General features: G+C 38.6%; 1 protein-coding gene across 1 annotated transcript; it reads right to left on the bottom strand.

Moving 5' to 3' along the window:
• Positions 1–5060: 5060 nt before the first annotated feature.
• On the bottom strand, positions 5061–5591 carry LOC137838851 (uncharacterized). The gene has a single exon (XM_068648065.1). It carries the CDS (start codon positions 5589–5591, stop codon positions 5061–5063), a length of 531 nt encoding a protein of 176 aa, XP_068504166.1.
• Between the last annotated feature and the right edge of the window lie 11193 nt (positions 5592–16784).

Genomic DNA, 16784 nt, shown 5'->3' with positions numbered 1-16784 from the left:
ATGCAAAACATAAGGATAATTAATGTTCATGTTCCTGCTAGGGAGATGGGACCTAGAAAACTGTTGAAGTCTTCTTCTCCTTCCTTCGGTCGGTCAGGTGACTGGGTAGTGAACTGAGGTTCTCTTCGTCCTCCTGCTTCTCCTTCGGCCCTCGGCCTCGGCTGAACACCGGATGGTGGGGGTACCTGCGAAGGCACTCCGACGCTCAAGTCAGTAAAGCGGGTGGTCAGCTCTCAGAGTGATAAATGACATACCTTACTCCTTGGGATGCGTACTATTTATATTATTCTAGTGGGCCTACCTTGTTGGGCCCATTTATCGAGGTGGACACCTCTTAGGTTTGCATTACCTAATTCTTAATGATAGATTAGCTTCACTGATCTTGGTTTGAGCGTTAACTGTAATAGGGGTCGGCCATCGGCCAAATCATCATGGCATGGGTCGGCCATCGGCCATGTTCCAGTGGTCTCGGTCGTCTCGGCCAAGTCTTCTAAGGTCTCGGCCTCTCGGCCATGTCTTCTAAGGTCTCGGCCCCTCGGCCAAGTCTTCTAAGGTCTCGGCCCCTCGGCCTCTCGGCCATACCGGTACACTTGCCCCTCAGGCTCAAGGGCAGATGTGTTACATATGTCTGATGAGTCTTTAATGATGGGTGTCGGTCGGTTTCCCTTGATCGTGCGGCTATTCCATTTCTCGAGGTGTGACGTGACCCTAGGTCTGATCAAATAAGTTGGATTTGGGCGGTCGGCCTTTTAATTGTGATTTTAATCGAACAAGAACGGGCGATCGGCCTTTTAATTGTGATTTTAATCGAACAGGAACGGGCGATCGGCCATTTAATTGTGATCTTTAATCGAACAACTAAGGATAGGTGGCCAGCTATTACTTGCGATGTTAATCGAGCAAGTTTGGTTGGCGATCGGCCGGCACTTGCGATGTTGATCGAGCAAATTTGGTGAGCGTTCGGCCGGCGCTTGCGATGTTAATCGAGCAAGCGGGCGTTCTGGCAATACTTGCAATGTCATCGAGCAAGTTTGGTGGGTGGTCGGCCGGCACTTGCGATGTTTAATCGAGCAAGCGGGCAGTTGGGCGACCGACACTTGCGATGTTTAATCAAGCAAGCGGGCGTTCGGGCGACCGGCACTTGCAATGTTTAATCGAGCAAGCGGGCGTTCGGCCAATACTTGCAATGTCATCGAGCAAGTTTGGTGGGTGGTCGGCCGGCACTTGCGATGTTTAATCGAGCAAGAAGGCGTTCGGGGGACCGGCACTTGCGATGTTTAATCGAGTAAGCGGGCGTTCGGCCAATACTTGCAATGTCATCGAGCAAGTTTGGTGGGCGGTCGGCCGGCACTTGCGATGTTTAATCGAGTAAGCGGGCAGTTGGGCGACCGGCACTTGCGATGTTTAATCGAGCAAGCGGGCCAACTGAGAGAGTGTGTAAGGGGCGACCGGGAGACGGTCCCCCTTTCTTTTATATGTACACTTGTTTCTTTTCTGACCTTCACGTGTCTTTGCCTTTTGACATGTTTACGATGGGCGTTCTTCGAGCGCTGAACGTGGCGCCCACCCAGGTTCATCCTAATACCTGGGCGTCCCTTCAGGCCTTCCGCCTGTTCTATGACGTAATGCGCCTTCATCCTTCTCCCTCTTGTTTTCTTTGTCATTATGCCTCTCACCCTGCCAAGAAGGTCTCGTGGCATTCACTGGTTGGGCGGACGGGTAGTGTTTTGTTCGACCTATTTGCGGCTCCTACAAAAGATTTAAGGAGCGTTTCGTTAAAGTCATCATTCGGCCGGAGGCGACGGCCATATTTTTTGACGAGTCCGGTAGATCGAGGTTCCCTCTCTACTGGACTCGCAAGCCCTGCGGCTTCAGAGAATGGCCGAGGCCGACAGAGGGTGCCGATGAGATGGAAATTCTTTCGCTCTTTGACGCCCTCCCGAGGAGGCTCCCATGTCGGTCGCTGGTCAAGGCTTATGCCAAGCCTGGGCGTTGGGCGGCCGTTCGGGGTATGGGTTTTTGTTTTGGCGTTTAGTCGGTCCGTTGGTCGTCATCTTTCATCGTTCGGCCTTTATTAACTTTGTGCTTTCTTTTTGCAGAAATCATGGTGAACGAGCGGCCAAGTGCTGTCGGCGTGCTTGATAAGCACCGACAGAAAGCGGCCGAGCGCAGGGGTCGCCGCAGCTTGGAGGTGATGCCTCCGGTTAGTGAGGTGGCGGCCCCAACCAGGGAGCGGGCTGGTCCTTCCCAGAAGTCCAAAAAGAGGCCGAGAGAGGGTAGTAATGTAGCAACTACCGTCCGGTCCCCTGGCTCGATGCCGATCACGCCTCCTCCTCGACGAGAGGCGGCCGAGGTGGCGCAGCTCTCTCCTCGCTCCCGCCCGGGCTCATCTGGGCCGACCCCCTTCGATCTCTTGGGGCGCGGCCATCAGTTCACACGAAGGGTTCGTGTGGCGCTCCCCGATGAGTCTCGGGAGTCCCTCCAAGGCGTCGCCCCGACAGAGCTCTTCAGGAGTGGCCTCGAGCTCGTGTGCCGTTCGGTGGTGCTCTTCCAGCACGGTCTCCAGGGGCAAGACCGACACGTGGAGACCGTGTCACACTTGGAGCATCAGCTCTCGGAGGGCACTCAGTCCTTGGATCAATCTTTGATTGTTAACGCTGACTTGACAACCAAGATTGCCAAGGAGTCGGCCGATAGGGAGCTGGCTCAAAATGAGGCTGCCGAGGCCAAGCGGCAGCTTGAGGCTGAGAAGAGGAGGGCAGCTGCTGAGGTCGCCCAGTTGAAGGAGTGGGCCGACAGGAAGCTGGCCGAGTCGGCCGCTGAGGTGCTTGTCCTTCAAAATGCCAAGGCCAAAGTCGAAGCTGAACTCGACGAGAATTACGACGAGGCCGAGGAGTTACTGAAGCAGTGCTTTGAAAGAGCCGTGCGTCAAGCGCACGTGCTATATGGAGGGCCGCCGGCTGCTGGGGAGTTCGACCTTGATTGTGAAGTCTATCAAGGTCGGATCATGCCGAGTGCTGAAGTGGCGGCCTTGACTGCTGGAGGGGTTGAACCGGCCGGGACCGAAGGAGGGGAGGCCGATGTTCAGGGTAGGGAGGCTGGGGCCGAGGAGGGTGAGTGCATTGAGGTGCAGGATTAGGCTTATACCTTTGGCCGGGTTGTGGCTTTTTCCTTCTTTCTTTAAGCATCCTCCAAGGCCGGGGCGTGGCCTTCTTATTATGTATTTTGATGTATCGCCCAGTGCTTTGATTAATATATCGTCCAGTTTCTTTCTTTATCATTTTGTATCAATAATTGACAAGTTAAACAATCGATCTCCCACTGGTTTGGGCGATCGGCCATAAACGCGATTGTGTGAATTCGAACAAGTAAAATCTGGCGGTCGGCCATTAGTTGCGAGTGTTAAACCCGAGCAAGTAAAATGTGGGCGATCGGCCATTAATTGCGAGTGTTAGACTCGAGCAAGTAAAATGTGGGGATCGGCCATTAATTGCGAGTGTTAGACTCGAGCAAGTAAAATGTGGGCGATCGGCCATTAATTGCGAGTGTTAAACTCGAGCAAGCAAAATGTGGGCGATCGACCATTAATTGCGAGTGTTAAACTCGAGCAAGTAAAATGTGGGCGATCGGCCATTAATTGCGAGTGTTAAACTCGAGCAAGTAAAATGTGGGCGATCGGCCATTAGTTGTGACCCTTAAACCTTGAGCGGCCAACACTTGCGATGTTAATCGAGCAAGTGGGCGATCAGTTGGCCGGCACTCGCGATGTTAACCGAGCGAGTGGACGATCGGTATGCCGGCACTTGCGATGTTAATCGAGCAAGTGGGCAGTCGGTGGGCCGGCACTCGCGATGTTAATCGAGCAAGTGGGCAGTCGGTGGGCCGGCACTCGCGATGTTAATCGAGCAAGTGGGCGTTCGGCAGGCCGGCACTCGCGATGTTAATCGAGCAAGTGGGCGTTCGGCAGGCCGGCACTTGCGATGTTAATCGAGCAAGTGGGCATTCGGCAGGCCGGCACTTGCGATGTTTAATCGAGCAAGCGGGCAGTCAGGCGGCCGAGAAGTCGGCCAAGCATTGAGACTTGATGGCGCTCCTCGGCTCATAGCGTATGTCGAACTCGGAGAGTTCGACCGACCATCCTATCATCCTCCCTGAAAGGTCCGGTTTAGATAAAATTTTAAAAATAGGGTAGTCGGTTCTTACAGTTATGGAGTGATTTTGGAAATAGGGGCGCATCCGCCTTGCCGTGAGGACGAGTGCGAGAGCCTCCTTCTCAATCATCTTATATCGGGTCTCGGCCGAGTGGAGGGTTCGGCTAACATAGTATACGGGTCGCTCCTCGCCCTCGGCTTCCTGCACTAGGGCAGCGCTGACTGCTTCTTCCGGGGCTGCTAGATATACCAGGATTGGGTTGTCGGGCCTCGGCTTCTGGATGACAGCCGGGGATGTGAGGAACTCCTTGAATTGTTTGAAGATTTCCCCACATTGGTCGTCCCAGACGAATTTTTTGCCCTTTCGGAGTAACTGGACCATCGGCCTTGTCCTCCTGGCGGTAGTCTACGCCCTTGGAGTCTTCGTCCGTGAAGGTGATGGGTGGCACCCTCGGCCGGAATGCCACTGCGTTGACCTGGTGTACCGCCCAGAGGTGTTTCTTCCGAGCGTTTTTTGTGCTTCCTCCCCCGGCGAAGCCGCCGGCTATAGTGTTGATAACTTCTCGGTTACCTCTCCATCGGCCTCCCTGGGGGGATCGTCTGTTTGAGGGGGGTCGGCCCTCGCAGGTTGTCGGTCGCCTCTGTTATCTCGGTCATTTCGTCCGCCTGGGTGGATCCGCCCGGCCGGGATGGTCTCGGCCATTCTTGACGAAACGGCGGGATGCCCAACCTGGATAAGTTCCTCGATCTTATCCTTAAGGGCTTGGCACTCGTCGGTTGAGTGTCTGGTGTTTTGGTGGTACCGGCATTGCTTCCTCTGGTCGGCGTTATTTGGGCTGGCCACCTTCCTTGGGGGAGGGATTAGCTCAGCGTTGAGGGCTTCGTCCAAAATCCTCCCCCGCTTGGTCGTCAGGGGTGTATACCTTGAGAACCAGATCGGTCGTTCCTTTGACCCGGCCGCCCCTGACGATTCTTCTCTTCCTTGTTTTTCTCTCCACCGGCCTCGGCACGGGCCTGGTTACGGAATTCTCTTAGCTCTTCCAGCTGCATGTACTTAGCAGCTCTCTTTCTCAGCTCGTCCAGGCTGTCGGCCGGCTGCATGCACAGGTTGTCGGCAAAGGGCCTCGGACGCAGGGCCGTCAGCATGTGGTGCATGGCGACGTCCGGACTCAGATTCCGGATGCTCATCGCCACTTTACTGAACCTATCCACGAAGGTTCTCAGCGACTCTCCCTTCTCCTGGCGAATGCCTACCAGAGCGATGGAGGTTACATGGTGCGGCCGGCTGGTCGCGAACTGCGTTTCAAACTTTGCGACGAGCGTGGCAAAGCTGTCGATGGAGTTGGGTGAGAGCTTGGTGAACCAACTAAGGGCTGCACCCTTCAAGGATGTGGGGAACACTCGGCACAAGACGGCGTCGTCCGAGGTGTAGAGACTCATGGGTTGTGTAGGCGTCCATATGCTCGTCCGGGTCGGTCGACCCGTCGTATCGGTCTCAGTTGAAACACTTCCACTTCTCAGGAAGTGGGACTTCGATGATGTTGTTTGTAAAGGGATGTCGGCGGTTCGGGTCGGTCGTCGGGGTCGTCCGGGTGGACCTGATTAGGCACGACTCGTCGCCCATCTCAGTCTCGCGGGGATGGGGTCGGCCTCTCGTCCCCTCGGCCACATCCGGGTTGGGGGGAGAGGTGTAGGACTTGCCGACCACGTTCGTCGGTATGACAGAGGGTCCTCCCTCCCTCAGCTTCTTTCTCATATCTTCGTTCTCCCTGCGGAGAACTTGCAGCTCTTGTTCATTTTTCTGAGCGGCCTCCTCAGCCATTCTTCGCATCTCGGCCATCTCCCTCTGGAGAGACACCAGTAGCATTGTTTGGTCGGCTTCAGTCATTCTTTCCATGCTTCTTGTTGAAACCATCTACTTTTTTCCTTCAGCTAGTTTCCCTCGGCCCCACGGTGGGCGCCAATTGTTCCTGCTAGGGAGATGGGACCTAGAGAACTGTTGAAGTCTTCTTCTCCTTCCTTCGGTCGGTCAGGTGACTGGGTAGTGAACTGAGGTTCTCTTCGTCCTCCTGCTTCTCCTTCGGCCCTCGGCCTCGGCTGAACACCGGATGGTGGGGGTACCTGCGAAGGCACTCCGACGCTCAAGTCAGTAAAGCGGGTGGTCAGCTCTCAGAGTGATAAATGACATACCTTACTCCTTGGGATGCGTACCATTTATATTATTCTAGTGGGCCTACCTTGTTGGGCCCATTTATCGAGGTGGACACCTCTTAGGTTTGCATTACCTAATTCTTAATGATAGATTAGCTTCACTGATCTTGGTTTGAGCGTTAACTGTAATAGGGGTCGGCCATCGGCCAAATCATCATGGCATGGGTCGGCCATCGGCCATGTTCCAGTGGTCTCGGCCTCTCGGCCATGTCTTCTAAGGTCTCGGCCCCTCGGCCAAGTCTTCTAAGGTCTCGGCCCCTCGGCCAAGTCTTCTAAGGTCTCGGCCCCTCGGCCATACCGGTACAGTTCCCTTTCCTTAGAAACACTACATGACCCACGAACACCTTTCAATTATACTATTCAATTTCGCTTCCAAAAATAAATGTAGAATAATAAAATTTCACATTATATTGTGATTTATGAGATTTTTAGTGGATAATCAAAGCGTATATTAATGATTCTTCTAAGAAGATCTTATAATATATTATTTTCATGAGATTAATCTATGAGATTACCTATGAACGTTTCTTTAATTTTATCTTTTCAATCTATCTCTTAGCAATTTTGTTATTGTCACACTCTCTCTTGATAACCAACAGTAAGACAACATTCTTTGCATAGACATAAACTTATTTTTTTAATGTTTCTCAATGTCCGTAAGATTAGGTTTTCATCAGGTTTCATAAGATATATACAATCTCTTAGATTAACCAATAAACCCTTTTATATTATTAAATCACATTAAGGTGCAAAATCCAAAATCTATTTCATGTGAGTCACTTCAAACATTATCTTCCACTTGACTTGTGTGGAGCTATAATGCTTCATGATTTAATAATTACATAAATCATATTGGGCATTAAAAAAACCTTACATAAGGCATTAAAAGGGCTTACAAAACTAAGGATACAGAAATAATAAGAGCCATAGTGTTTACATGTCATTTAATTAACACATTTTCTTTTATATACTATTATATCATTCTTTCTCCTTAATATGGCTTTATAACGAGAAGGTCATAATGGGTTCAAACATAATGTCATTTTTATCAATAATAACATAATTAAGGTTTTGTTTCCACATCATAAGTTGCATGCATATACATAAAGTGAAAAACATAGACTTCAAAAACATACATATCAATGGGCTTAGAGTGAAATAACCATTAATAATAACATTCAACATACACTAGTAACCATATTGTCCATATTCTTAGCATGGTCAGTAAATGTTTTGGACGATAACCCTTTTATTAAAGGGTTAAGCAATTATAAGATCAATGCTAATATTTGCTATTGAGACTCTATGTTTCTGAACTTCTTCATTAACGACAAATTATTTTAATTCCATATGCTTAAAAATTCAAGTTATAAGCATAAAATGAAAATAACAATATCAAATAAGAGCAGAATGCTATAAATAAATATCACCTCAATACACATGAGTTTGAAATGATTACATCTCAAAGGGAAGGAATTAGTCACTCATGGTGGTCATTACATGAATAAAAGCAAAAGAAAGAGATCTAGAACGTTTCTCCTTGATGGTTGCTTCCTAGGATTTCCTCCCTTCTCTTTTTTTCTACCTTACTCCATTATTTAACCTAATTAGACTTGGACTAAGTGACATCTCTATTCATAATATATCCCATTGCTTCATCTCTCCTTAAGTTCCTGAAAATAACACAAAATTGGGAATAAAGAATTCTATTAACCTCGTAACTCCAAAATATATTATTAAATTCTAATTTTTTCAAATTAGGGTTGGGTCATAGCTTAATCAACAATTAAAATCAATAAATGTCTATTTTTTTTGCATGTTATATCACTAAATAATGACACTTATTATGTTTGAGCACACACCAAACTTCCAACAACAAATGCATAAGGGGTATTCTCCATCTGTTTCCATTCCAAAGAATTATTTGAACATTGCATGAGACTAAATTGTCTCCTTTCTATATTGGAACAGGAGATTTTGAACATTATCCATTCTGAATCTCTCTAAAACTTTATTAATATATTGCTTTCTGAGACAAACCTATCAATCCTTGTGATCTATCATGAAATATTTATATTATCACACAATATGCCTCACCCGTATCTTTCATTTCAAAGTTATTAGAGGAAAACTTCTTATTCTCACTTAATAGACCAAGATCATTAGTTGCAAGCAAAATATCATCAACATACAAAATCAAAAATATAAACTTGTTCCCACCGACCTTCAAATACATACACCGATCAATAATGTTTTCCTTAAATCCAAAGGACATACTAATATATCATTGAACTTAAGATACCATTTCCATGAAGCTTGTTGAAGTCCATATATTGATTTCTTAAGTTTACACATCATGTGTTCCTTTCCTTTTTCTATGAACCCCACTGGTTGGTTCATATAAACACCCTCTTCTAAATTCTTATTCAAAAAGGTGATTTTAACGTTCATATGATGCAACTCTAGATCATAATGAGCTACTAATTATGAAGAAATCTTTCTTAGAAACAGACGAAAATGTTTTCTTATAGTCAATGTCTTCCTTTTGACTAAAACCTTTGACAATAAGTTGAGTCTTGTAACGTTCGATATTTGTCATGAGAGTCATATTTAGTCTTTAAGACCCATCTACACCCAACTCTTTTGCATAATTATGGAAATTTCATAAGGTTCCATACTTGATTTTATTCCATTTTTTAAGCTCATCTTTCATTGCATCTAACCATTTATCATAATTATCACCATTGATGCCTTATGAAAATGAAACTAGACATTATCAATGCCTAAGTCATTTTCTGAATCTTGTAGATAAACAACATAATCATTTGAAATAGCATAGTTCCTTTCTATTTGAGATTTTTTTAATATTATTTCTTGTGATTGTTCTACTACAGGTTCACTGTTAATCTCGGGATCACCAATTTTCTCTTCTTCTTCATTGTTGTGTGATTCAACAACACGAGGAACAAAAATTATTGAAGTAGAGGTACTAGTTAAAGGAACTTGTACTCTTATTTCCTTAATCTCCACATTTCTTGGAGCTTCACTCCCACTGGTTTCACCATTCTTAATAAATCAAACATTTTCAGTTTCAACAATTCTTATACTATAGGTAGGAAAGTAAAACATATACCATTTTGACTTTGTTGGATAACCAATGAAATATCCACTAATTCTTCTTACATCCAATTTCTTTTCTTACGATTATATATTCTAGTTTATGCCTGACAACCCCAAACATGCAGGTGTCTCAAATTGGGCTTGCCTGTCCACAATTCAAAAGGTGTCCTTTGAACTGCCTTACTAGGAACCCTGTTCAACAAATATGTGACAATTTTTTAAAGCATACATCCACTGTAATACAAGTAAATATGAATTGCTTAACATGCTCATAACCATATCCATTAAGGTTGAATTACGCTTTTCTGACACACCATTTTGTTGTGGTGTACCTAACATTGTGTATTTAGCACAAATACCTCGTTTCTCAAGAAACTTAGCAAATGGGCTAGGGTGTTTTCCACTTTCATCATACTTTCCATAATATTCACCACCTTTATCTGACCTAACAATTTTCACATTTTTGTCTAATTGTCTTTCCAGTTCATTTATATAAATTTTCAAGGAATTCCACTACTTGAGATTTTTCATGCAGTAAATAGACATGATCATAATGTGAAACATCAATAAAAGTGATAAAAATGTCTTTCTTTAGTGAAGGAATTTACATCAAAAGGTCCATAAATATCTCTGTGCACAATTTCAAGAAGTTAGGTGCTTGTTGTTGATACTTTATTTATGTGTTTTGTTTGTTTGCCTTTAATACAATCCACACACACATTTAGATTAGTAAAATATAAATTTGGAACTATTTCATTCTTTAATGATATTTACAACCTTTCTTTGGAATATGTCTCAAACGCTTAACGACAAGTAAGAAGAACATTCATTCACTAAACTACGTTTAGTGCCAACATTATGATGCAAGGTCATAAGAATTTAAACATAAATTATCAAGATTCAATTTATATAAACCATCATAAAATGTACCAAATCCAACCATACAAGTACGCTTATACAAATTGAAACAACCATTCCTGAACTTAAAATAGTATCCAACATCAAGTTTAGACAAAGAAACTAAATTCTAAAAGTACTAGGTACATAAAACGTATGAAACAAGTCTAAATGAAATCTAGTGTTAGGGATTAAACGATAAGTTCCAACAACTTCCACTGAACTTTCACTCTATTCCCCATGAAGACAAACTTCTCATTTGGGTTTATGATCCGGGGTGAAAGAAATCTTTTTCTTTTCGAACCAAAATTTATGTTTAGGATCGTCCTTCTAGAAATATTGAGATTTCCCACAGAAATTACATATGTCATCTTTTTTATGGATTTTAGTAGATAACTTGTTAATCTTTGATGGTCCTTTAACCTTACCATGTTTCTTACAAAATTTCTTTCCATCTCCTTGATTATTCACATAATTAATGGAGTGGTTTCCTTGAGTATTAGGTCTAGTCTCTTCCTAAACTAACATATTGTGAAATTCATGCACATTACATTTGTCTTTCATGGTATTATAGTTCCTTTGAAAATGGTCATACTCAGACGGTAATGAGTTCAAGATGAACTGCACAAGAAAATTTTCATCCACTGTCATTCCAAGAGACTAAAGTCTTACTGCAATATTTGTCATCTCAATGACATGTTCATGCATAGTACGAGAACCATACAATTTCGTAGTAATTAAGGTATTCATTAATGTCTGAGCAAGAGATTTATGAGAATTTTGGAAGCGCTCTTCCACAAATATCAAATTCTTTTGCACTTTCAGTTTTGGGAAGAGCTGACTTAATGTTAGTTGCTATTCTCATTCGCATAAACATCAGGCAAAGTCTGTTTGACCTTTCCCAAGCCTTATAATAAGCTTTCTATTCATTGTTGCTAGCATCAGGAATAACAATAAGTTTCTCAACTTGTAAGGCTAAATTAAGATCCAATACACTTAAGTGAAATTGGACTTGTTTACTCTAATCAGACAAATTTAATCCATTAAAGACTGAAACAAACATATCATATGAATGTAAACATACAGGTACAAGTATTGCAATTAACACATGCTTAACATTAATACTTTGAGCCATAAATTAAACATACAATACAGATTTTGACAACCACAAACATTCTATGCATACTAATGTTTTCCTTTGGGTAATACATAAAACATAATTGTAATAATAATAGTAACATTATTTGGTAAGACATATGCATTAACTAGAAATACTTGTTATCTTTGGATATACAAATAAAACTAATAACACATACTCACTACCAACAATCATATCCATTAATTATAAGCACAATTAATCAACATTTGGGTGATCAACAAATGCCTTATAATAATGAATTTCAATTAACCCATAAACCAATAATTTAACATCCATTCTATAGGTAATTGAAATAAAACTCATCACTAATTTGAAATTAAATAAAACATAAAGGTTTGATCACTCTATATAATAATTCCATAATAATATCATTCATGAACTTTGGAATTAAAAAAAAAACATAAAGATTTGGTCACTTTGGTGATTACAAATTTATCATACAATTAATTTTAGAAATAGCAACGAAAGACTTGAGATTTCAATAGTTTAATTTGAAATCAATTCACAATGCAACAAAAATAAGATATATATATAACCTCCCTGATTAACCAATAGACCCTTTCATATTATTAAATCACATTCATGCCCAATACACAAAATTTATTTCACACGAGTCATATTATAATGTTACATAATTATATATATATATATATATATATATATATATATATATATAATACGCCAAAAAAGTTGAAAGGAGGAGAAAGTATCCCTGAATCTTTTTATATTTTTGAGAGGTAGCTCTTGTTAGATAAGATACCTTATTGAGCAAATCTTGCTCATACGATAGTGATACATGCACTTCATGATATTGTATAAATTTCTTAACCATTTCGGGAAGTACGATGACTTGATTTTTCTTCTTCATTTATTGTTGTGTGGTATTATGTTTACTTGTGGTTGGACTTGCATGTCATCCTTTCATACTTAACTTTACTTTTATTATATTTTTTTTATCGATAATAAAAAATGAAATTAATAAAATTATTAAGGATATTTTCAACCGTATAAAAAGAATCTTACATCAAAATATAATAGGGTCCTTAGTAATATAATAGAGTCCTTAGTCTCTTTGTTTAGGAGAAACAACTAAGTGGTATTTCTTTTGTATAACACACTTTTGTGTGGTTTGTATGGCTCTCAAAGAATAATGTTCTGGTTAGGACAATTGGATGATGTTTATTTCTTTTTATAAGAAATAACTTATACCTGATGTAGAAAATAAGTTTTATATATGAATCTATATGTTAAGTATTTTTTATATATAAATTTATGTAATATGGATATCAAATATCTTTTTATTAGGGTACCAACATATGTCTTGTTTTTCAGTTCTTCCTTGTAACCTTGTATTGTGAACTCCTTTTGCTTCTTTGCTTTCAACTTACTTACACTTCCCTTGCTTACCTCATCTAGCCACCACCATTATCTTCCCCACAAGTGCCTCTTTCGTTCCTCTAAGTGTTGTTATCTCCCAATTCTCCTCTCACACTTTCACTCCTTTCCTTTCATTACCACTCCATTATTATGTGATGTGTACACCACTAGTGCTTCCTTTCTCCCACCATGGTCACTTCCAATATTGAGATCTCTCCATTCATCCCTCTATAAAATTTCTCTAAAAGATGCAAAAAAGAAATTGTGATTGAATTTTTATTTTTTTTTGGTTTAGAGTGTCACAACCGAACTCATGATGACCAAACTTTCGACGGAAATAATTTATTTAAAAAATATAGAAGAGTTATCATCATAATTTATTTTCTAAAATTACAGAAAAATCTTTAAAAAAATAAATTTTGAAATTAAATTTGAGTTTGGAAGTTAATTAATTACATGTAGTGATAATTTCCTATATGATTATATTAAAAAACAGTTGTTTAAACCCAACATATTTTTTTAATTTTCAAAAATGCCTTTTATTTCGAAAATAAATATTCAGAATTGAAAATAATATATTTCAGAAAAAAAGAGGTTACTGAGTTTCAAAAATAAAAATCCAGAAACAAATATCAAAATTCTTTTTGGACAAAAGAATCTGGATTTTTGAAAATAATACATTTAAAAAAAAAATCCAGAAGAGAAATTATTGTGTTTCAATTGAAAATCAAGAACAAAAACGAAAAGCCAATTCCAGATAAAAAAATCCGTAATCCAAAAAATTCGTTTAAGAAAAAAAAATCGGAAACACATATTCTGGAAAATGGAGTCTGAAAGGTATTTTTACATGTACCTATTTTTTAAGGACATTTTCGTCAATTCCTCTGGAATCGGGTGCAGGAAGTAATTACCGTCAGAGTAACTCGCAAGCACAATTGGGCCTGCGGTGGAAGCGTCTTTCATCTTCTTCTTCAGATTCTTCTACTCATGTGTAGTTTTCAATAAAAAAATAAAATACATAGTTTTCAGATACGTGTATAAAGAGTTATGATATAACTACAATCCTCATTCTATAACCATCTCTAGATTATTATATCATCAAGAAATCTAAGTAAATAATTAAGGATATTTATAACATTCTTTACTTTACTTGGTTGTTCATTACATACAAATAAATGTACCACGTTTAACTTTTTTAAGAAAAAATATTATAAAAAAACATAATAAAATAAAGATGTAGTGAAGAAAAAAAAAAGGCATTTGTATTGCTAATGGGAGGGAACACACCCACAGTATGCATACTAGTGGCTATTTAACAAGTATAAGAATTTGTTTATCGCATGAATAGGTTGAACTAGAATTAGAGAGTTATTATATAATTATTTAATAATAAAAATATTAATTGTAGAGTTTTTTTAATAAGAAGGTAAAGTAAACTTAATAATTTGAATCATTTAATTAATAAAGAGAAGATATATTTTGACTTTTAAAGATTGATAAGAAATACTCAAATAAATTAAATAAAAAATGTATCGGTATGGGCGAGGCCGATCCCCGGTCTCCCTGATCGAGACCCACCTGGCTGACCGAGACCCGGTCTACCTGGCCGAGATCAGGAGAACCTGGTCGAGACCTGAAAGACTTGACCGAGACGACGAGACTGACGTTCTATCTTAAAGCTTAATTATATCAATAAATTGTATCATTAATGACAATGTTTACTGCTTTAATAAAATATAAAATCATTCATATGCATAAATCAATCAGGATATAAAATCATTCATATGCATAAATCAATCATGATATAATGGAATAGTAAATTGAGATCATCAATACAAAATTCAGAAGTTATCTTGTTTTTATGCTGGTCTGGTAGACGAAGTTTGGATTGGGAAGTGGATGTGTGAGAATGTGAAAAAAAATGTGAAACAAGTGAGGTTGTTTGGATTGAGGTATGTTAGAATGAATGTACGAGAAAATTTATGGGAATTTGTGAGTGATATGATGGTTGTGAGGGAGTTTTAATTTTTTTAAATTGTTAAATGTTACTTTACAAATTTATCCTTGCCTATTAAAGTTTTTTAATAATGAAATGAGTTATTTTTGTTTAAAAATAAACAACTTTCACATATTTCGTAGATTTAAAAATTAAAATTATAAAATAAATATATATTAAATATAAATAGATATAATTTAAAAATTATAATTAGAAAAAAAATATGTTCAACAAATTAAATAAAAACAAAACTTCAAATAATTTCTTAAAATATTAAACATGCATTAAAAATTAAAAAAATAAATCAGATCTTATATAAATAAAGGATAATATTTTTTATTATTAAAAACCCTATAATAATGAAAAATAAAAAAAAATACTAAAAAAATATAACATAATTAATAATAGAAAATAATTTCATAAAAAATTATTATCAAATAAATTACTAATTGATAAACATAATAATTATAAAAAAATATTTTAATATAAACACAACAACAAATTAAATAAAAAAACTTCAAATAATTTCTTAAAATATTAAATATATACTATAAAATTAGAAAATAAATCACATTTTATATAAATAAAAAAATACTATTTTTTAATATTAAAAATAATTGCAAATGAATGATGATAAATTCAGAAATAACACATGCTGATCTAGTTTTCCGTCTATATTTCGTCATTTTAAAGGGAGAGAATATTTACTGTTTAATTCTGTATTCAAACAATTAATATCCTTTTACTTATTTTCTTTGTGAATAATACATTCATATGTTAAACCCTAAACCTTAAAAATTGTAGTCTAAGATTTAGCTTTCAAATCAAGGTGCGTTCTGTTCTTTCTTTCTTTAGAGAAATATAATGTTTAGCATATTGAAAAAGTTGAATTGCTTTTGTAATAGTTAGTTAATGAGTGTTGTATTATTGGCTCGACCATAAATAACTATACATTGATTAAATTTTATTTTAATATTTTAAAAATAAAATTAAAAAAAATTAACGATGAAATCATACATAATATTAATAGAATAATTAAAAAATCATATTAATACAAATTCATAAAATATAAAAATCCAATTTATATTTATAAATAAATTAATTAACATTGTCAAAATGCATATTTATTAACATTTATTATACTCAACTATTAAATATTAGCTTAATCATAAAAAATGTTTAACAAATACTGCTCAAATCCAACATTCTCACCGAGAACCAAAATTCCCAAACGGATGACACTAACCTATAAGTTAAAGTTGAGTCCTTTCTGAATTAATCAGGATCATGTGTCGAATTTAGTGTTAATTAATCAAAATGTACTCTTCTTCTTTACATTCTCATCTTCTCTATTGACCCACACCATGCCATGTCTATGTGTAGAAGGCATTCAAGCAATCCTAAGTCTTGATAACCCAATCATTTTCATTTATAAGAAATTTTCACAGAAATTAGATAGAAAAATTATACATATTAAGTGTATTTTTTATTTAATAAATATTTATAAAAATTTAATCTGACAGGAATTATCTACAACTATACTGTTTTTTTAAATACCAGAAGTTTTTTAGGAGAGGTTACGAGGCTCCACTAATACACATACTTAATTGGGGTTTTTGAAACCCTGATAAGTCTTTACACTTTTACCAAAGTAATATTTTTCTTTCATTCCTTATTTTTCACTTTTCCGTATTTTGTTCGTTTGAGAGGTACACTCCTTCTCATGTTTTGTTTTTTACAGATTAAAACTTCCTCAATCCTAGAAAATCATGTTCAACTCTCACGTTTTTACATATTCCTCAGCCCTAGCATTTCTTCTTCAACTTCTTCGTTCTTCCCTCTGAATTGAAGCTTCATTTTTCATTATGTTTAG

Source organism: Phaseolus vulgaris, chromosome 4, assembly GCF_051622355.1.
Source record: "Phaseolus vulgaris cultivar YP4 chromosome 4, ASM5162235v1, whole genome shotgun sequence".
In the NCBI taxonomy this organism is placed as follows: Eukaryota; Viridiplantae; Streptophyta; class Magnoliopsida; order Fabales; family Fabaceae; genus Phaseolus; species Phaseolus vulgaris.
The sequence above is the reverse complement of the archived record's forward strand: the minus strand, read 5'-3'. Positions and strand labels throughout refer to the sequence as shown.

Coding starts and splice junctions, on each gene's coding strand:
- LOC137838851 (XM_068648065.1), bottom strand. CDS start 5,591: ATGAGTCTCTACACCTCGGACGACGCCGTCTTGTGCCGAGTGTTCCCC.